The sequence below is a fragment of the Tribolium madens genome, unplaced genomic scaffold (genome assembly GCF_015345945.1).
Source record: "Tribolium madens isolate multiple individuals breed KSU strain unplaced genomic scaffold, Tmad_KSU_1.1 Scaffold_91;HRSCAF=231;Tcas5.2_LG7, whole genome shotgun sequence".
Taxonomy (NCBI): Eukaryota; Metazoa; Arthropoda; class Insecta; order Coleoptera; family Tenebrionidae; genus Tribolium; species Tribolium madens.
The window spans coordinates 10,875,948-10,892,698 of NW_025401063.1; the positions used below are offsets into that span (position 1 = coordinate 10,875,948).

The following is a 16,751-nucleotide window of genomic DNA, read 5'->3' on the forward strand; positions in this document are numbered from 1 at the left end:
AGGAAAAGTCCAAAATCACCAATTTGGCTAATTAAAGCTGTCTGTAAAGACCAACCCATATAATAATTCCTAAGCACAAACCGTCCTCAGTGAAATTAATATTGATATTATGTTTTAATTTTTTTTATTTTTTAGGTTTACGTTACGGATACCTAAAGAAAAAAGTATGTTGTTCTCCGTAGTTTATTGTATTGGGCTTAGTGCCTTTATCTTAAATCGATCAATTTTTTTAATTTATTTTTAAATAGATGAATAAAAAAATAAGTTTTGAAATGAACTAACAATTTTCTTCTTGAGGGGTACAGATTCATATCTTTGCTTTGAACAAACGCAATAAAACGATCATGTTGTGAGTTACACCCTGCGGTAGGGCCCGACTCGATTGTAAATCAGGTAGTTCCAAAGTTGTTGAAATGTGTATTAAGAGTTGCCTACTTTTAATTTAATTTTTGCTCTATATCAAAGAATCAAGAACAGTTATTAAATTCGCATTATAACAGGGATGTGTATTTTTAAATTACCTATAAAATGTTTTTTTTAATTTAATTCAATACGATATTTTTTATTTACCTTTAAGGAAACACTACAAACATCAAGAAACTCTTCAAATTTGCGGCTAAAAACAATGAAATCTTAACATGTAATAGGTATACGCCAGCTTTCAGGGGCTCTCATGCTATGGTTTCTTAGATTGGTGAATTCAGTCTATCTATTTAATTTAGCGTCCAAACACCAGAGGCGCTCGTATCAAAATTTTAAAATTTTAGCGGTTGGCTGTGACACTTCTGATAGAAAAAAATTAAATTTTGACGGTGACATCATTCATAGAAATTCAAAGTGCTTACGTGTAGTTGTGATTTTTAGATTTTTATTCAGTTATTGTGGGCTGTGTGTACAAGTAAAGGAAGTTTTACTAACAATTTGTGAATTTTGGTGATGAAAATGTGGACATTGATGGAAAAAATGTGAAGATTTGTTTCGGCCGGCACCCTTGTGACAAGAACTCGACAACCCAGACTGTTTATGCTTCCTCTTTGAACATAATTGTTCTAATATAATCCCTGTAAGTATGAAACCACCTTGTTAACTAATTTGATTCAATATCTTCAATAAATTACTTTAAAAAAATCTTTTATTTTCTTTGTTTAATCTCTAATAAGATGCCAGTAGCACTTATTTCCCTCTACTAAATACTCAATTAACATTATTGTTACCATTTAAAAAAGGCACATTTTGCTCTATAGTTCAGCGTCCAAACTACAGAGGCGCTGCTGAATACGAGTTCAAAAGGTTGTACATGAGTACGCCATCTATATACCCTATATAAATTATTCATCTATGGGGGCTCTGGAGCCTTAACAATAATTGATAGTTTTTCGAAGTATGCACAGGCTTACTACTTAAATTCCCTAGTAAGTACTGAAATAGTAAATAATCTTGTTGAGGTCTGTGTATGTTGGAGGAAAAAGGGCAAAAAGAAGAAGAGGTGCTTTTAGACTTGTGTATTCAATTTATTAACAAATGCAACTAACTACATGACGTAACTAACGACACAGCTACTATATAAAATAAATGTAGAAAATAGAGGATGATAAATAGAGTTTCAACACGAGTTTCAACACCTCCCCTCAAACTCAATTTTCTACTGTATTACGCATTTAATTCACGTAACCCTAATTTATTTCGAAGGTAGACAAAACGCGGCCTGGAAAGCGGTTTGGTCATGATATCCGCGATTTGGTCCACTCCTGCAATGTGTTCCACGTTTAAAGTTCCTTCAAGAACTTTCTCCCTCACAAAGTGAAACCTTATGTCAATGTGCTTCGACCGTTTGTGGAATTCGGGATTCTTGGAGAGCTTTATAGCGCTGGCACTGTCCACCAGTAAAGTTGGGATGGCGACTGCTTCGGTTATTTCCGACAGGAGACGTTTTAACCAAATTACCTCCTTTGCTCCTTCACTTGCAGCTACATATTCTGCCTCTGTTGTAGACAAAACCACACTTCTTTGCTTCTGGGTTATCCATGATATGGCCCCTTTTGCATTTGTGCATACAACGCCTGTACGCGACCGTCTGGTATTTGAGTCTCCTGCGTAGTCGGCATCACTGTATCCTTTAAATTCTGAGATTTCTGAATGAGCGTCGTAAAATATCCCGTAGGTCAACGTTCCTTTTAAGTATCTAAAGATTCGTTTTACAGCTACCCAGTGGTCTTGCGTGGGATTCTCTAGATGCTCCGAAATCAGACTAACTGCATAAGCAATATCCGGCCTAGTTGCTGTTGCCAAATATATTAAACTACCTACAGCTTCTCGAAAAGGTACTTTTTTGTCAAGGACTGGACTGTTTCCGTCCCAAGTATTCCGTTCACAGGGGGTAGTAACTGGATTGCAATTTTCCATCGCAAATCGTTTCAAAATTTTTGCGATATAACCATCTTGTCCGATGAACACGGAGTTTTTCTCAGTTTTTATCACYCGGATTCCGAGAAAACTACTTAAAGGTCCAGTAGTTATTTTAAATTCTCGTTTAAGTTCGTCGATAAAAGACGACAATTCATACCCATCACTCGCTGCTAACAGTCCATCATCTACATAAATCGCCACTAYTAGTTTSTTAYKRTCTCTAACACGAASAAAYAGACAGGGATCAGCGGCACTGCAYTTGAAACAATKTTTCTTCATAAATTCGATCAGTCTTGCATTCCAACACCTTGGCGCCTGTTTGAGGCCATAAAGACTGCGTTTTAGTCGACACACCCGCTCAGTTCCGTCGTTGAACCCTTCAGGTTGACTCATCAAGACTTCCTCATGAAGTAGACCATAGAGAAAAGCAGTCTTGACGTCAAATTGTTTCAATTTCAAGTTTTCTATCGCAGCTACACTTAAAATGCTTCGAATAGTATCAAACCTAGCAACTGGACTAAAGGTTTCATGATAATCTATTCCCGCTTCTTGTAGATATCCCTTTGCCACCAATCGAGCTTTGTACTTGTCGACACTGCCATCTGCTTTTGTTTTTATTCGTAAGACCCATTTGCACCCAATCACTTTTTCATTTGGTTGTGGATTTACGAGTTCCCAAGTGTCATTTTCAGCAAGTGATGACATTTCATCATCCATTGCACGTTTCCATTGTTCAGCTTCAGGGGATTGCATTGCTGAATAAAAGGAATTTGTGTTTCGCATTCAGCCATCGCCATCATGGCGTAATCTCCTAAATAAGCAGGTAGTTTTCTTGTCCGTTTTACACTACCGATGACCATTTCATCATCTGTTTTGCTTTCTACCTGTACTTCTTCTGTTTTCGTTTTCGGTATTTCTTGTTCCGTTGGCTCTGATGTTTTGATCACTAATTCTGTGACAGCTGGAATCAGCGTTTCATTTTCGAACACAACATCACGACTCATGATTACTTTATTGTTCCTCAGAGTCCATACACGAAAACCATCTTTTTCACCACAATATCCCACTAAACGTGCTTCAACACTTTTCTTATGCCACTTTCTGCGTTGTTGCTTTGGTACATGAACATAACACTTCGTTCCAAAAACACGCAAGTGATTTAAATTGTTTTCACTGTTTTTGTTCAGCCATAATTCAACTGGACTCTTGTCTTCTACAGGAGTTGGTCCAGTTCGATTCAACACATACACAGCATTGTTCACAGCTTCAGCCCATAATTTTATTGGTAAGTTCTTTGCATGAATCATAGATCGTGCACACTCAGTCAAGGTTCTATTTTCGCGCTCGGCAACCCCATTTTGCTCCGGTGTATAGGGCATTGTTTTTCGAAAAGTAATTCCTTTTGCTTGCAAAATTTCTTTAACTTCTGCATTGTCGAATTCTTTTCCGCCGTCACTTAAAAACTCTTCTATTCTGTGTCCAGCTGTAGTCGCCTCATATAGAAATGTTTTTAAACAATTCGCTACTTCACTTTTTGCTTTTATGAAGAACACTCGCCGATATTTTGAAAAATCGTCTTTAAAACACACAAAATATTTCGCTCCACCAATTGACTCTTCTTGCATGAGACCACACACGTCCGCGTGCACTAATTTGCCAGGCTCTGTCGGCCTATTTATTCTTTCTTTGAAACTAGCCCTATGTTGTTTTCCATAGACACATCCTTTACAGAACTCTTCATTCGTTTCTAACTCGATTCCCATTCTTTTAAGAAATTTTATTACATGCTTCTTATTTTGATGACATAGTCTTTCATGCCATAACTGCACCGTGTCAACAGTCGATGCTACATGTATCTCAGCTGCGATTTTTGGAGTGCTTACACGCATATTTAATGCGTAAAGTCCGCTTGGCAATTTTCTTCCTGTTAAGCGCACAGTTCCATTTCTTTTTATGTAGCAGCCCTTGTTGTTGGCTTCGAATTTGTAGCCTCTGCTGATTGTTTTCCCAATTGAAAAAAGATTTTTGCTGATTCCTGGCACAAACCACACATCAGCCAAGTGGTTTTGAAGCCACTTCTTCCCAATCAGCATTTCCACGTTGATGATGCCACTTCCATACGCCTTTATTTTGTTACTGTCGCCTATTTGAACTAACTTAGGCGTAACAAAAGGTTTATATTCAATAAAAATGTCTTTACTACTTGTCATGTGAGTAGATGCACCTGAGTCTGCTAACCACATATCAGTATTTTTTGCGTTTTCCCACTCGCCTATAAACGCGTCACCTTCCACGCGTGTACTACCGCCACCATTAGAAAACTTTTTCGGACACGACGTTATTTTCTTCGGACAGTTTTTCGCGAAATGTCCCGTCTCATGACACTTAAAACATTTTTTAACTTTTRTCACTTGACTATTTTGAGCCTTTTTCGTGCCACTTTTGGCTACAAAAGCAATTTCGCTGCTTGTCTTACCCGGAAGTCGCATCTCAATGAGTCGTAGTCGCTCTGTTAGTTTATTTATGGTTCGTTCTTTTAGTGGGATGGACTCCCAAACACTTTTAAACTCAAAATACTCAGTGGGTAACGTTGACATGATTCTACTCATTAGTAACATTTCTGGAAGCTCTGWAGTTGCTAATCTCTKCAGCTCGTCGTTCATCTCACGAAAGTTCCTCTGAAGTCTAGCTATGTGAGTTGCAATATCTTCTGCAGGATTTTTCTCACAGCCAAAAAACTGTTCCATTAACCGGTCCAGACGTCCTGAACTTTGTTCGTAGACCGATAACAATTTCTCCCAAATTTCTTTCGCAGATTCACATGTTGAAGTCAGATCTATGTTCAGATCGTTCATGGCTCCCACGAGGATTAATTGTGCCAAAGCATCTGCCTTATAAAACGCCCTATAAGTTTGACGCTCTGCTGTTGTGCTATTCTCGGTAGGTTCTGACGGTGACTGTTGTCCTCCTGTTACTAATTCCAACACTTCATGGTGTAACAACAACTCCACTTGTCTTCGCCACTTACTCCAGTTTGACGCACCTTCTAATTTTTCTATTTGTGTTTTGAAATCCATTTTTTTTACACCAAAAAAAAACTTTATGTTTTCAAAAAACAACACCACTTATTCTCCAACTTTTCAGTTATTCAGGGTATCTGGGCCCATAACCTGTTGAGGTCTGTGTATGTTGGAGGAAAAAGGGCAAAAAGAAGAAGAGGTGCTTTTAGACTTATGTATTCAATTTATTAACAAATGCAACTAACTACATGACGTAACTAACGACACAGCTACTATATAAAATAAATGTAGAAAATAGAGGATGATAAATAGAGTTTCAACACGAGTTTCAACAAATCTGTTACACTTTTTCTCACATCATGGAGTTCCAAAATAAATAACGGTAGACAACGGAACAAAATTTCAAAACTCAGTTATTGCATAACTTCTTAGCTTACACAATCTAACGGAATGGTTGAAAGACTACATTCCACCCTTATAGAGAGCATGTTCGACTCCTTAATACTAGGGGTTTCCTAAGAAAACCCATCAGTATGAAAATGAGATATGCAATTTTTGTATACAATCATTCAATACACTCAACAACTAGGTTGAAATCAATAGATCTTATTAACGGCCATATCAGTTGACCCATTTGATCAAGAAATCGACAAAATTCTCATAAACGATTATATAAATCAACACAAAGAACGATCCAAAATTCTTTATTTAAAAATCAACAAAAACCTTGCGCAAGAAACAGAAAAACGAATAAACAAGGTTAACAAAGATCGTGACAAACCTAGTCTGTTTTGGTTTAAACCAAAACGAAAGGTTTTTATTAAAAAGCACCTTAGACAAAAAAACACAAACAAATTTAATAAATCAACAGAATTAAAATCAAGTAATATTGAACAAAAAAATATAGTAACTGAGGAACAGAGTAAAATTCACATGGATAATTTAGAACGTCCTTTAAAAGAAACTTATAAATTTTAATTAAACTCATTCAAATATTTTTTTCAGGTTACCGGTCATCTTTGCGGATGCCCATCCGAAGGTGATAGTGCGAAATTTAGAAAATAATATAGGATTAATTCCTGTTAAACTAGGAACGGCTAAAATTAAAGACTATGGCCATAGCGTCATATATTATTATGACTTTCAACTCATAATTTTTGAATTAACTTCACTAAAATGTTCAAAATTAGTAAGTTTGGTAAACCTCTATGAAGGATATTTAAACGATACATTAAACTACTTAAAAATTTTGGATTTACGGAACAAAAAACTACTGAAAAATTGAGAGATATATTACCACAATCCAATCGAATTAAAAGAGGTCTCATCAACGGCTTGGGATCAGTATTTAAAGCTGTGACGGGAAATTTAGACGCATCTGATGGGGAAGGACTTGAAAAAATAATTCAGGAGTTAAAAAATAATCAAAATAATTTGGCGACCAGTATAAAGAATCAAAATTCGCTATCTGTCAGATTGATCAATAAATTTAATGTTACAATCCAACAAATAGTCCATAACGAAAAAATACTAGGGAGAAAAATAAACCAAGTTGGATCCATTGTAAAAAAGGGCAGCGTATAGAGAAGATTCTGTTTTTATTAACGACATCAATTATCAATGTACGAAATTCTTAATTTAATTCTTCAAGATATTGAAGAATGATGCATCCCATTATAATAAGGCCTTCTGATTTCTTTGACGAACTTAGACTAATAGAATCAAAATTAGGGAAAGACCAATTTCCTATGAAATTAATTTTCGAAAATATTTTGGTATTCGAAAAAATCACGAAATTGACAGTTATAATTTTTTTTTTAATATTTAGTCCTCCCCAATTGCTCTCCCCTAGGAATTCGAAATTTATCACTTGTACTCAGTCCCTGTCCGGAAAAGTAGTCATGCAGTTCCGGGTAATAATACCAAAGTCAAAATATTTGGCAATGAATAAATTGTACTTCTTATTTTCGAGTGATTCCTGGCTAAAGATGACTTCCGGAAGATTCCTATGCGAACAAACGTCTCTCCAAGATTTTAATTCTCAAGGATCCTGCGAGCTACAACTATTAACTCTGAGTAACGTCACTAAGTGTAAAAGCCTTGACATCAGTTTGGATCAACTGTTCACTCTGTATGAAAACCATATGTAAAAGTTAACCGTATTATGAATGATTTTAGACTTTAGTCATGTCGTACTATTGTTTATAGTCTATAAAGAATGACACAGCATCAAAATTAAATAAATCTGACGTAAACGAATTTAGTAAGTATTCAAACTGAGTATTTAAAAGTAAAATTTCGCAAAACGGTGCGACGTACAAAAATATCACAAGAGACATTTTTTTTAAATTAGCCAATAAGACCGAATCCGTCAAAAAAATTCAACGAATTTTTTAAAAACAAAATTTTACGTTTTATCTAGTGCCTCCTAATTAAAGTTTTAGTTGAAATTTATTTTTGACGTAGATTTTTCGAAACAATAATATAATAATACGTGTTTTTATGTAAGTTCAATAAATTATATTGATTTGTTATCATTCTTTCTCTAGCTGTTAGGATAAAAATTACAAAAACCGAAAGTGGGGTTAGTTGCCTAATGCTCGTTTTAGTAGTTTTACATTTTTATGTCAGTCGAATGACAAATCGTCCAAAATTCCGTGTCCGCCAGTGTATTGGACAGTTACAGCTACATACAAAAAAAAAAACGGAAAATGTCAAAAAATTTAGAGTTTCTTTTCAATTTTTTCATGGTGTGAACGTGTTTTATTAAAAATAGGTTAAAATATTTTATTTTCCAGGTGAGCGACGATTCTGGTTTCCTCTACTTCACTTAAATGCGGCATTGCACAAGTTGGTATAAATTTAATGATATTGATAGAAGTATTGTCAAATTGACAATTGTCAACTAGAACCAAATTTACATTTGGAAAAATTTAATTTCCCGTTTTTTAAAATAGATGTATGTATATGAGTTATGACAATTAAGTGCAGGCTACACAAAATGACTTTTAAATGATTTTTGTTCGCCACTAAACACATTTATGTAAAGTCTGTTTTTTTTAAATGGAAATGCCAAACAGTCTTAACGTTGGCACCACTAGTAAATTCATTATTCATGGTAATTTTAATAAAGGAAGTTGGCAGTTCCGGTTTTTTGAATTAATTTAAAAACAATGTCATTACGTCAACACAAAAAATCGTCTAAGAAAATCTAGAGGCAAAACACCAAGAAAGGAACAAATTCGCGGTACTGTTAACAGTTTTTAGAAATTTGGAAACGAATAGTTCGCAAGCAGGAAGTTAGAAAAAGGGTCCGTTAAAATGTAGACGCAATTTGTAATGCAGTTTTGCTAAACATTCTCAATTTTTAGCAGGAAATTGAGAAGAATACAAGATAAACATGAATGAGAAAGAACCTCGGAAAGAACGCAATTAAATTAATGTCTTGTGCATCGTTTTTGAGGAACGAGTTGAAAAAGTAAGAATTTTGAAACTAAAGCTGAAGAAGAATTTATAAAATGCACCAACTTTGAGCTCATTTCAATAAATTACACAAAATTTCTTGCCAGTCGTCATAATACCTACTTGTATCTTTTGTTAAATAACTTTTTCCTCTATACACATCCTTTTTCTTCAAACTTTCTGTAGCAAGAACCTCATTTTTGTACACAACATTGTAGGTATACTTACATACAAAATTATTAGCACTGAATTCTGTCTTTAGACCCAGGGCCGTACCCAAGGGGGGGGGGTTTAGGGGGTTCAAACCCCCCCCGAAATGCTGAACACTTTGTTATATAGTGTTATAAGTGTTAAAAATTTAGTTTTTTTGTTATTTTAATGAGTTAATTTTAAATTTTTGTGTATTAATTTTTCATGTGTTAATTATACAGTGTTTCATTTTTATTGTTAGGTACAAATTTAAATAGTTAATAGAATATTTAATTTTAAGATAAAAGTGTTTTGAAAAATGCCAAGAAAAGGAGTTACACCCCCTAAAAAAGGTACGTTGTTTAAAGGGATTTTCCTAATATTTCAGAATAGATAAAATTACAAAATTTGGCACCTTTATATGTACACTTCTATTCAAAAAAAAAGCGTAGTAAGTAGTGAGCCCAATTTTGGCTGGATTGTAATATTGTAAACTTATCTTTTAATCGTTGTTACTTAGAAACCATAATTAAAACGTTACTGATAGCTGGATTTCATCGATGTATTTCTCAGAGATTTGCTTCAGCAGTTTTTTTATGCCTAGACCACCCATCTTCCAACTTATTAGTAATGACTACGCTCTTGTCAATGATATTGTTTGTCGTTGCATAATTCAATTATAAAAAGCAAGCGAAAGCAATTTTCACACATTTGACATACAAAATGTCAGTAATACGTTTTCTTGGAAACGATTAATTAATATATCCCATTTACAATAGTCCTCAATACGTGTACGCTTTTTTTGAATAGAAGTGTACACCCAAACAAATGCCAAATAACAAAATTTTTAATCAGGGGCGTCCTAAACGGTAAAACAAATTTAATTTTTAATTTTTATGCTGTTTATGGTCTGTAACATAAATTTTTAAACCGATTTTTACAAAAAATCCGTAAATTGTATCGGAAAAACACAAAAGACCTTTTTTTATGAAAAACTATGAAATTTTGTTGCTGAAAGTGGCAAGAAACCACAGAAAAAATAGTTAGAGTAAATTTTTACCCTAATCCCATCTAGTTTAGGAAGCACCTAATTAAAAATTTCAACATTTTATTTTTGTACTTGTTTAGGTGTATAAAAGTTATCATCTGTAGCAAATTTTGAAATTTTTTTAAAAATGATTTCGGAAATATTGAAAAAAAACCTATTAAAAGACGCACCCTTTGCGTAGCATTTTTCGATATATGTTCATAGAAAATTTTTGTTTTAAAAATGAATATTCATCTCCTATTTAAATTTGTAACAATAAAAAAATATTAAAAATTTATTTTATTTTTTGTTTCTTTTGTGAGTTAATTTGTATTTTTTTATGTTTAATTAGGATCTCTTATTTCAATTTAAAATAAAAACGTGTACTTAGAGATTTTTGCTTTTTATAATCCGTCTTCTTTCATTTCATTTTCATGGACCAACAAGAAACCCCCCCCGAAATAAAATCCTGGTTACGGCCCTGTTTAGACCTTAGGTAATGATGTCTGTCAATTCAATTATAGCGTTCAATTATAGCGCTCTCAAAGAGCACACAAGATTCATAAAAGTCAAAATTTTGACAACACATCAATTTGAAAACAACCATAATTTTTTTTTAACTTCTAGGGACAAAAACAAAGAGCAAACAAAATTTGTGGCTATGGAGACAATCTGCTACCAAAATTTTGATTTCCATTTAAAGAAAAAACAGACTTTATTCACTTTTTTTATATCACAAAAATATTATGCAATAATAAATAAAATTCTCAATAGTAATACCCCCAGTGCGCGCCAAATTGTCGCTAATTTTGTCGAGTGCACGAAGTACACTCAAGAAAATTAGAATCAGTTTGGTATGCACGAGGGGTATTTTGCAGGCTATTTTCCGAACAGAATTTGCAAAAACAATATTTTCATTATGACAAATTAAAAAAAAATAATACAAAATATGTCATCCAATCAGATTCGCCGTAATTTATCACACGGGCAAATTTAATGATAATTTGCACACATGCAATTAATTGGCAATAACTTGCACACGTGCTGAATTATCGTGTAATTTGCACTCGGGCAAATTTAATGATAATTTGTACACGTGCTGAATTATGGTGTATAATTCAGATTGGCGATAACTTGCTGAATTATCGTGTAATTTGAATTTGATTGTAATAATCTCAAAAATTTGAAAGATTTAATTGAGTAGAATTTTGTGAGGGAAATATACCTAGTCTGTATAATGTTACAAACATTTTATTTCTCTCGTAATTTATAAAAATTAAATATAAATACTGTACAAAAACGTTACAGTGTGTTAAAAAATCTCATTTCGGATTGCTCATTGTATGCAAAGTACAAGAATGATACTTAGATTTTATAATGCGCCCAATAGACGTTTACATTATAAATTATGCAGGAGTTCAAAACAGTACTTTTCAAACAAAAACCACTTTTAATTCAACTTTTCCAGAAGCAGCATGGACATCCAAAGCCAGATCGTTGAATCGTTCAAAAATCAAACGATTTTTCTAACCGGAGGTTCAGGCTTCATCGGCAAAGTGTTCTTAGCTAAATTGTTAAGTATTTGTCCTGACGTAAATGCAATTTACATTTTTGTGCGTCCAAAACAAAACAAAACACCAAGTGAACGAATCCAAGACATTTTTAATTTTTCTGTAAGTTTAGCTCTTTTTCAAATACATTCTTTAAAAAAATGTTTTCCAGTGCTTCGAACCTCTCAAATCCAAATGGCCCAACTTTCACGAAAAAATCAAATTGATAAGTGGAGACTGCGAAAAAGTTGGCTTGGATATTTCGGCACAAGAACGGGAAATTTTGAAACGTGAAGTGACGATATTCGTACACGCAGCGGCAAATGTTAAGTTTGACCAATCTTTAAAACTCGCTGCTTATGCTAATGTTAGAGCCATGAAGGAAGTGCTAGAGTTGGCCAAAGAAATAACTCGATTAAAAGTAATCAAACTGTGAAAAAATACAATTTTATCAGAAAACTTCTTTTTTAGGCATTTCTTTATGTATCTACGGTGTATTCAAACTGTCCTCACTCTCACATTAGGGAAGATTTCTACGAACCCGGAATGAAAGCGGAAAATTTATTAACCCTTGTTGAAAGTGTCGACGAGGATGTTTTAAATGGGATGACTCCAAGGTAAAATGTTCAAATTTTTGGGACACATTGTATTTCGAGTTGTAGCTTGCTGAAAACGTGGCCTAATACTTATGTTTTCACCAAATGTATCAGTGAAGATTTACTTAAGAGAGAAAGCGGTGATTTACCGGTGGCAGTTGTTCGACCTTGCATAAGTAATAGAAATATTTGCCTCGCATACAATATTTTTTTCAACTCTTTTATAGTTGTGCCTACTGTAAAAGAACCAATAACAGCATGGAGTGATAATTTTTACGGATTGATAGGGATCGCTGTGGGGATGCTACTAGGGGCTATAAAGGTTATGCCTGGTAAGCCAAATAATCCTATGCATGTTGTACCATGTGATTATGTGGTTAATTTAATGATGGCTAGTATTTGGGATTTAATGCAACCTAAGTAAGGATTTACATGTTTTTTTTATAATGTTTTGGCTAAATATGTGTTTAAGGTCCCCTGAGAAGGAAAATAAAATTGCTATTTATAATCATGTCCCCCCACCTGAAAATACTGAAACTCTTGGTAATATTTCTTATTGTTTTTTGTTTTTATTATTTTTTCTTAGGTAGGTATGAGGCCCTGGTACACAAAATAAAATGGGATTACCCTCTCAGCAACATGGTTTGGTTTCCTTTATTTACAGTTGTGAGTTGTAAGCATTGGTACAAAATCCGTGCTTTCTTTCAACATACATTACTCGCATACTTTGCCGATTTTATTCTAATATGTTTCGGTAGAAAAACAATGTTAGTAACAAATTTGACTTTTTATATTATATTAAAAAATAATAAATGATACTTTTCAGGGCGGTGCAACAAATGCGCAAAATTAGTAAACTGTTACTGCTTTTGTCCTATTTTACTACAAACACATGGACGTTTGATTATCATAATGTTGAAGCTTTATGGTCTAGAATGAATGAAAAAGATCACGAGTTGTTCAAATTTGAACTTATGTCTTTGAATTGGACACAGTTGTGGAAATTATCGATTAAACATGGACGACTACATTTGTTAAAAGAAAAATTAGAAAATTTGCCTTATGGGAGAAAAAAGATTAGAGTACTTGCCGTCGTCCACTATGCTTTTTGTGTTTTATTGTTGTATTTATGTTACAAGATTTTCCAATTGTGTTTTATATGTAATTTCTAATTTAAATGGAATATTACTTTCAGTAAATAAATATTTTAAGTAAGAAACTGGCCCATTGTCCGATTCTGACATTTCGGACATACTCATTTTCGGATTTTACGACTCTCCGAAAAAAGACGATAGGTGCGCGGGAAAATAATTTAGTGTTGAAAACTTAAATATTATTGTTAAACTCAGGTGTTGATTATCTATTACTCTAATAAGGGAAATTCGATATAATTTCCTTTCCAAGTTAATTTAATAGTGATCAATTATTCATTTCGAAAAAAACTCTAACCTCAAAATATGCTCAAAACGAAGCAAACATGGTTCAAGTTAATTTGCCAGAAAGAACAATTGCAGCTTTCGGGCACCTTAAATGGGGGCCAAAGTTTCAGGTGGGTGTAAAAAGTTTCTCAGGTTCGAAATTCTACAATTCTTATCTAGATGGAAGTTCCTAGAAGTCGAAGGTGAAAAAAAATGGATTGGAGTTTTTTCAAACCATGTTTGGGTTTTAAAACAAACCGATGATAGTATTTTATACCAAGTGTACGGTTCAGATAATAACGAAGAATTTTACAATAATCTTTTATCTAATTATTTCCAATTAAACTTAGATTTGAAACAAAAATTCACCGAGTGGTCCTCCAAAGACCCCATTTTTGAAAAAGCAGCGTCTCAGTTTTACGGCATTCGTATTCTCAAGCAAGACGTTGTTGAAAACATATTCTCGTTTATTTGTTCATCTAACAATAATATAAGCCGTATTACGGGAATGGTTGAAAAACTTGCAAAATTTTATGGGAAAAAAATTTGCGAACTTGAAGGCCAAACGTATTATTCATTTCCGACAATTGATTCTCTAGCCGATGTTAAAGTCGAATCGGTTTTGAAAAAGGAAGGTTTTGGTTACAGGGCTAAATACATAAGCGAGTCAGCGAAATTAATAATGAAGGAAGGCGGCGAAAAATGGCTTGACGATTTAAAAAAGTTGCCATATGAGGAATCGAGAAATAAATTAATGACGTTGGCTGGGATTGGCCCCAAAGTGGCGGACTGCATTTGCTTGATGTCTTTGGGGCACTTAGGGACAATACCTATCGATACGCATGTTTACCAAATCGCACGAAAATTTTACATGCCGCATTTACCAAAACGCAAAACAGTCACAACAAAAATTTATAAGGACATTGGAGACCATTTTCGGGATCTGTACGGACCTCTGGCAGGTTGGGCACACACAGTAAGTGATAATAAATTACTAAAAAGTGCTTAAATGAAATTACATTGTATTTTTAGGTCCTTTTTTGCGCTGATTTGAAAAAATTCCAAACCGGCGAAAACTAAATTCATACATTTTAAAATTTTATTCAATAAACTTCAATACAGTTTAATCAGTTTGCATTTGATCATCATCTTTATCCTCTTTTTTCTCGCTTTTCTTTTCCTTATCCTCATCTTTTGGCGAGTTGTCTTCATTTTTTTCCAAGGCTTTCATGAAGTCTTGCATATTTCCTTGTGCCGCCGCCGCGACCGCCTCTGGGTTTACCGCTAGTTGGGACACAACCGGCCCCAATTGACCCGACTCCAAAGCGCTAGAAAACTGGGAGACGGCCTAAAAAACTCAATTAGAACAAAATTTTGTTTCTAAAACTTAATCACTTGTTGAAATTGAGGTGAATTCAGTGTTGCTCGCAAGGCTTCCTGGGGGTCACCCTCAACTGCTGGCAAATGATTTCGCAGGGCTTGAATAGCATCCGGATTATTTAAAATCCCAGGTAATCCTTCAGCTGTCAGGGCAGTCGATAAATCAACTAAAAATGTTTTTTTAACAATTTTTTTAAAATTAGATTGTTTTAAGTACCAGACTGTTGAGATGAGCTTTGAATTGGGGAAATCCCTTGCAAAAAATTCTGCAAGTCCGACAATTGAATTTTATGCCCACATGACGAATCTGATGATCGGTTCGCTCGGGGGGCTCCAGGAGCTACCGAAGGGGCTGTAGTTGTTTGCGGAGTGGCCGGAGATTGGCTCACGGTTGTGGTGGTGGTGTTGGTGGTTGGAGTGCTTGGCACGGTAGTACGATGGGTAATAGCGGGAGTAGTGTTAGTGCGAGCACTTCCGCTGTTGGGGCCCCTAACCGTTACAATTTTTACTGCACCAGTAAACACAATCAGGGATACGTTACCTGATCGTCCCCAAGAGACTAGACAGCCCCCCCATCTGGCCTACACCACTGCCAAATAATTGCATGAGTTGGGATTGGGACATGTTATTAAACAAGGACTGCAAATCCTGATCTGGGGATTGCGACGACTGGACTGCGCTAGAAGGGTTGTTTAATAACTCGTTAATGCGTTTGCAGTTGTCATCGTCCTTATCAGTTCGGGGCTCCTAAAATTAAAATATTTTTATGTAAAATTAATGTGAAAGAATTTAAAGGCGTACTTGTAACCAAAAGAAGAATTTGCGATTCGACGACTTGAATTTCAACAAATAGACTCTCCCAGTGGTGCACTGGGGTACCTTGATGTATTCGCAATCATCAGGGAAAATTATAAGGTCGTCTTCAACAATACCGCTGGTGCGGTCTTGCCAACAAAAATGCATTAAAGAATCTTCGCTTTGGTACACATAGAGAAGCCCCTTGCGTTTGTCGGGGTATACCATGCGGCCTAACACAAATGTGAGTATGGGGGCTTATCGGAGATTTTTTATATCTACCTTTCAAATTCATTTTACCCGCTCGTACTTCAACCAAGTGTTTGTTACCGCCGGTGGAGCCAGGTCCTGTAGCGGCACTGCCGAATAATGCACCTCCAGCAGGCATTTTGCTGTGTTTTGTTCTAGATGAAAAAGTGAGGTTAGGGAATGATGACAAGACAATTATTATTTCTTAATTTAAAATACGTTTTAGATTTAGATACGATAAACAGATGTAAATATTTCGTTAAATACACCAAAATACTAAAGATTAAGATCACTGTATAATCAAAAGCAACAGAATAAAAATATTCACTTTTTTTGAGTAAATATATAAAATTTATTTCTAGCTAATTTTTAAAGGCATACTTACGGTTTGCAGTTAAAAAAAGTATTGAAATTATGTTAAGAGTTGTTTGAGATAAGGTATTTCTTTCACTCTCTCGTTTCGCTTCCAAAATACACAAATGCAAATGACGTTTATCAATGACTAAAAATGAGAGATATGTCAAAATGAGGTGGTTGGGACTTGTGACACTTCCATTGACGCGCCAAATGACCGACATTCAAATCAAATTTTTTTTCAAAACTTTTTTGTTATTAAGTGAAACTTTTATTACATCGCCTCAAAATTTTTCGTCCATCTA

General features: G+C 34.6%; 3 protein-coding genes across 7 annotated transcripts; 2 read left to right on the plus strand and 1 right to left on the minus strand.

Annotated features, from left to right (window-relative positions):
- Positions 1–7,463: 7,463 nt before the first annotated feature.
- Positions 7,464–13,484, plus strand: LOC123011347 (fatty acyl-CoA reductase wat-like). 4 transcript variants are annotated; one of them, XM_044408737.1, is made up of 11 exons: positions 7,464–7,557; positions 7,605–7,689; positions 8,225–8,276; positions 11,573–11,777; positions 11,827–12,075; positions 12,126–12,271; positions 12,317–12,426; positions 12,478–12,670; positions 12,723–12,793; positions 12,837–13,017; positions 13,077–13,484. In XM_044408737.1, exons 4-11 carry the CDS (start codon positions 11,580–11,582, stop codon positions 13,420–13,422), a joined length of 1,494 nt encoding a protein of 497 aa, XP_044264672.1. In that variant the 5' UTR covers positions 7,464–7,557; positions 7,605–7,689; positions 8,225–8,276; positions 11,573–11,579; the 3' UTR covers positions 13,423–13,484. The 4 variants fall into 4 exon arrangements, with proteins under 4 accessions (XP_044264672.1, XP_044264673.1, XP_044264674.1 ...); XM_044408736.1 differs by lacking the exons at positions 7,464–7,557; positions 7,605–7,689; positions 8,225–8,276 and adding exons at positions 8,585–8,737; positions 8,798–8,904; XM_044408738.1 differs by lacking the exons at positions 7,464–7,557; positions 7,605–7,689; positions 8,225–8,276 and adding an exon at positions 8,149–8,176.
- A 46-nt stretch (positions 13,485–13,530) lies between these two features.
- Positions 13,531–14,796, plus strand: LOC123011349 (N-glycosylase/DNA lyase). Its single transcript, XM_044408743.1, has 3 exons — positions 13,531–13,799; positions 13,849–14,644; positions 14,701–14,796. The coding sequence occupies exons 1-3, from the start codon at positions 13,708–13,710 to the stop codon at positions 14,746–14,748; spliced, it is 936 nt and encodes a 311-aa protein (XP_044264678.1). The 5' UTR covers positions 13,531–13,707; the 3' UTR covers positions 14,749–14,796.
- Positions 14,754–16,635, minus strand: LOC123011348 (proteasomal ubiquitin receptor ADRM1). 2 transcript variants are annotated; one of them, XM_044408742.1, is made up of 7 exons: positions 16,478–16,635; positions 16,126–16,247; positions 15,850–16,076; positions 15,590–15,795; positions 15,266–15,525; positions 15,064–15,215; positions 14,754–15,016 (listed from the first exon to the last, which is right to left on the minus strand). In XM_044408742.1, exons 2-7 carry the CDS (start codon positions 16,229–16,231, stop codon positions 14,792–14,794), a joined length of 1,176 nt encoding a protein of 391 aa, XP_044264677.1. In that variant the 5' UTR covers positions 16,232–16,247; positions 16,478–16,635; the 3' UTR covers positions 14,754–14,791. The 2 variants fall into 2 exon arrangements, with proteins under 2 accessions (XP_044264677.1, XP_044264676.1); XM_044408741.1 differs by having other exon boundaries at positions 15,266–15,537.
- Positions 16,636–16,751: the final 116 nt, after the last annotated feature.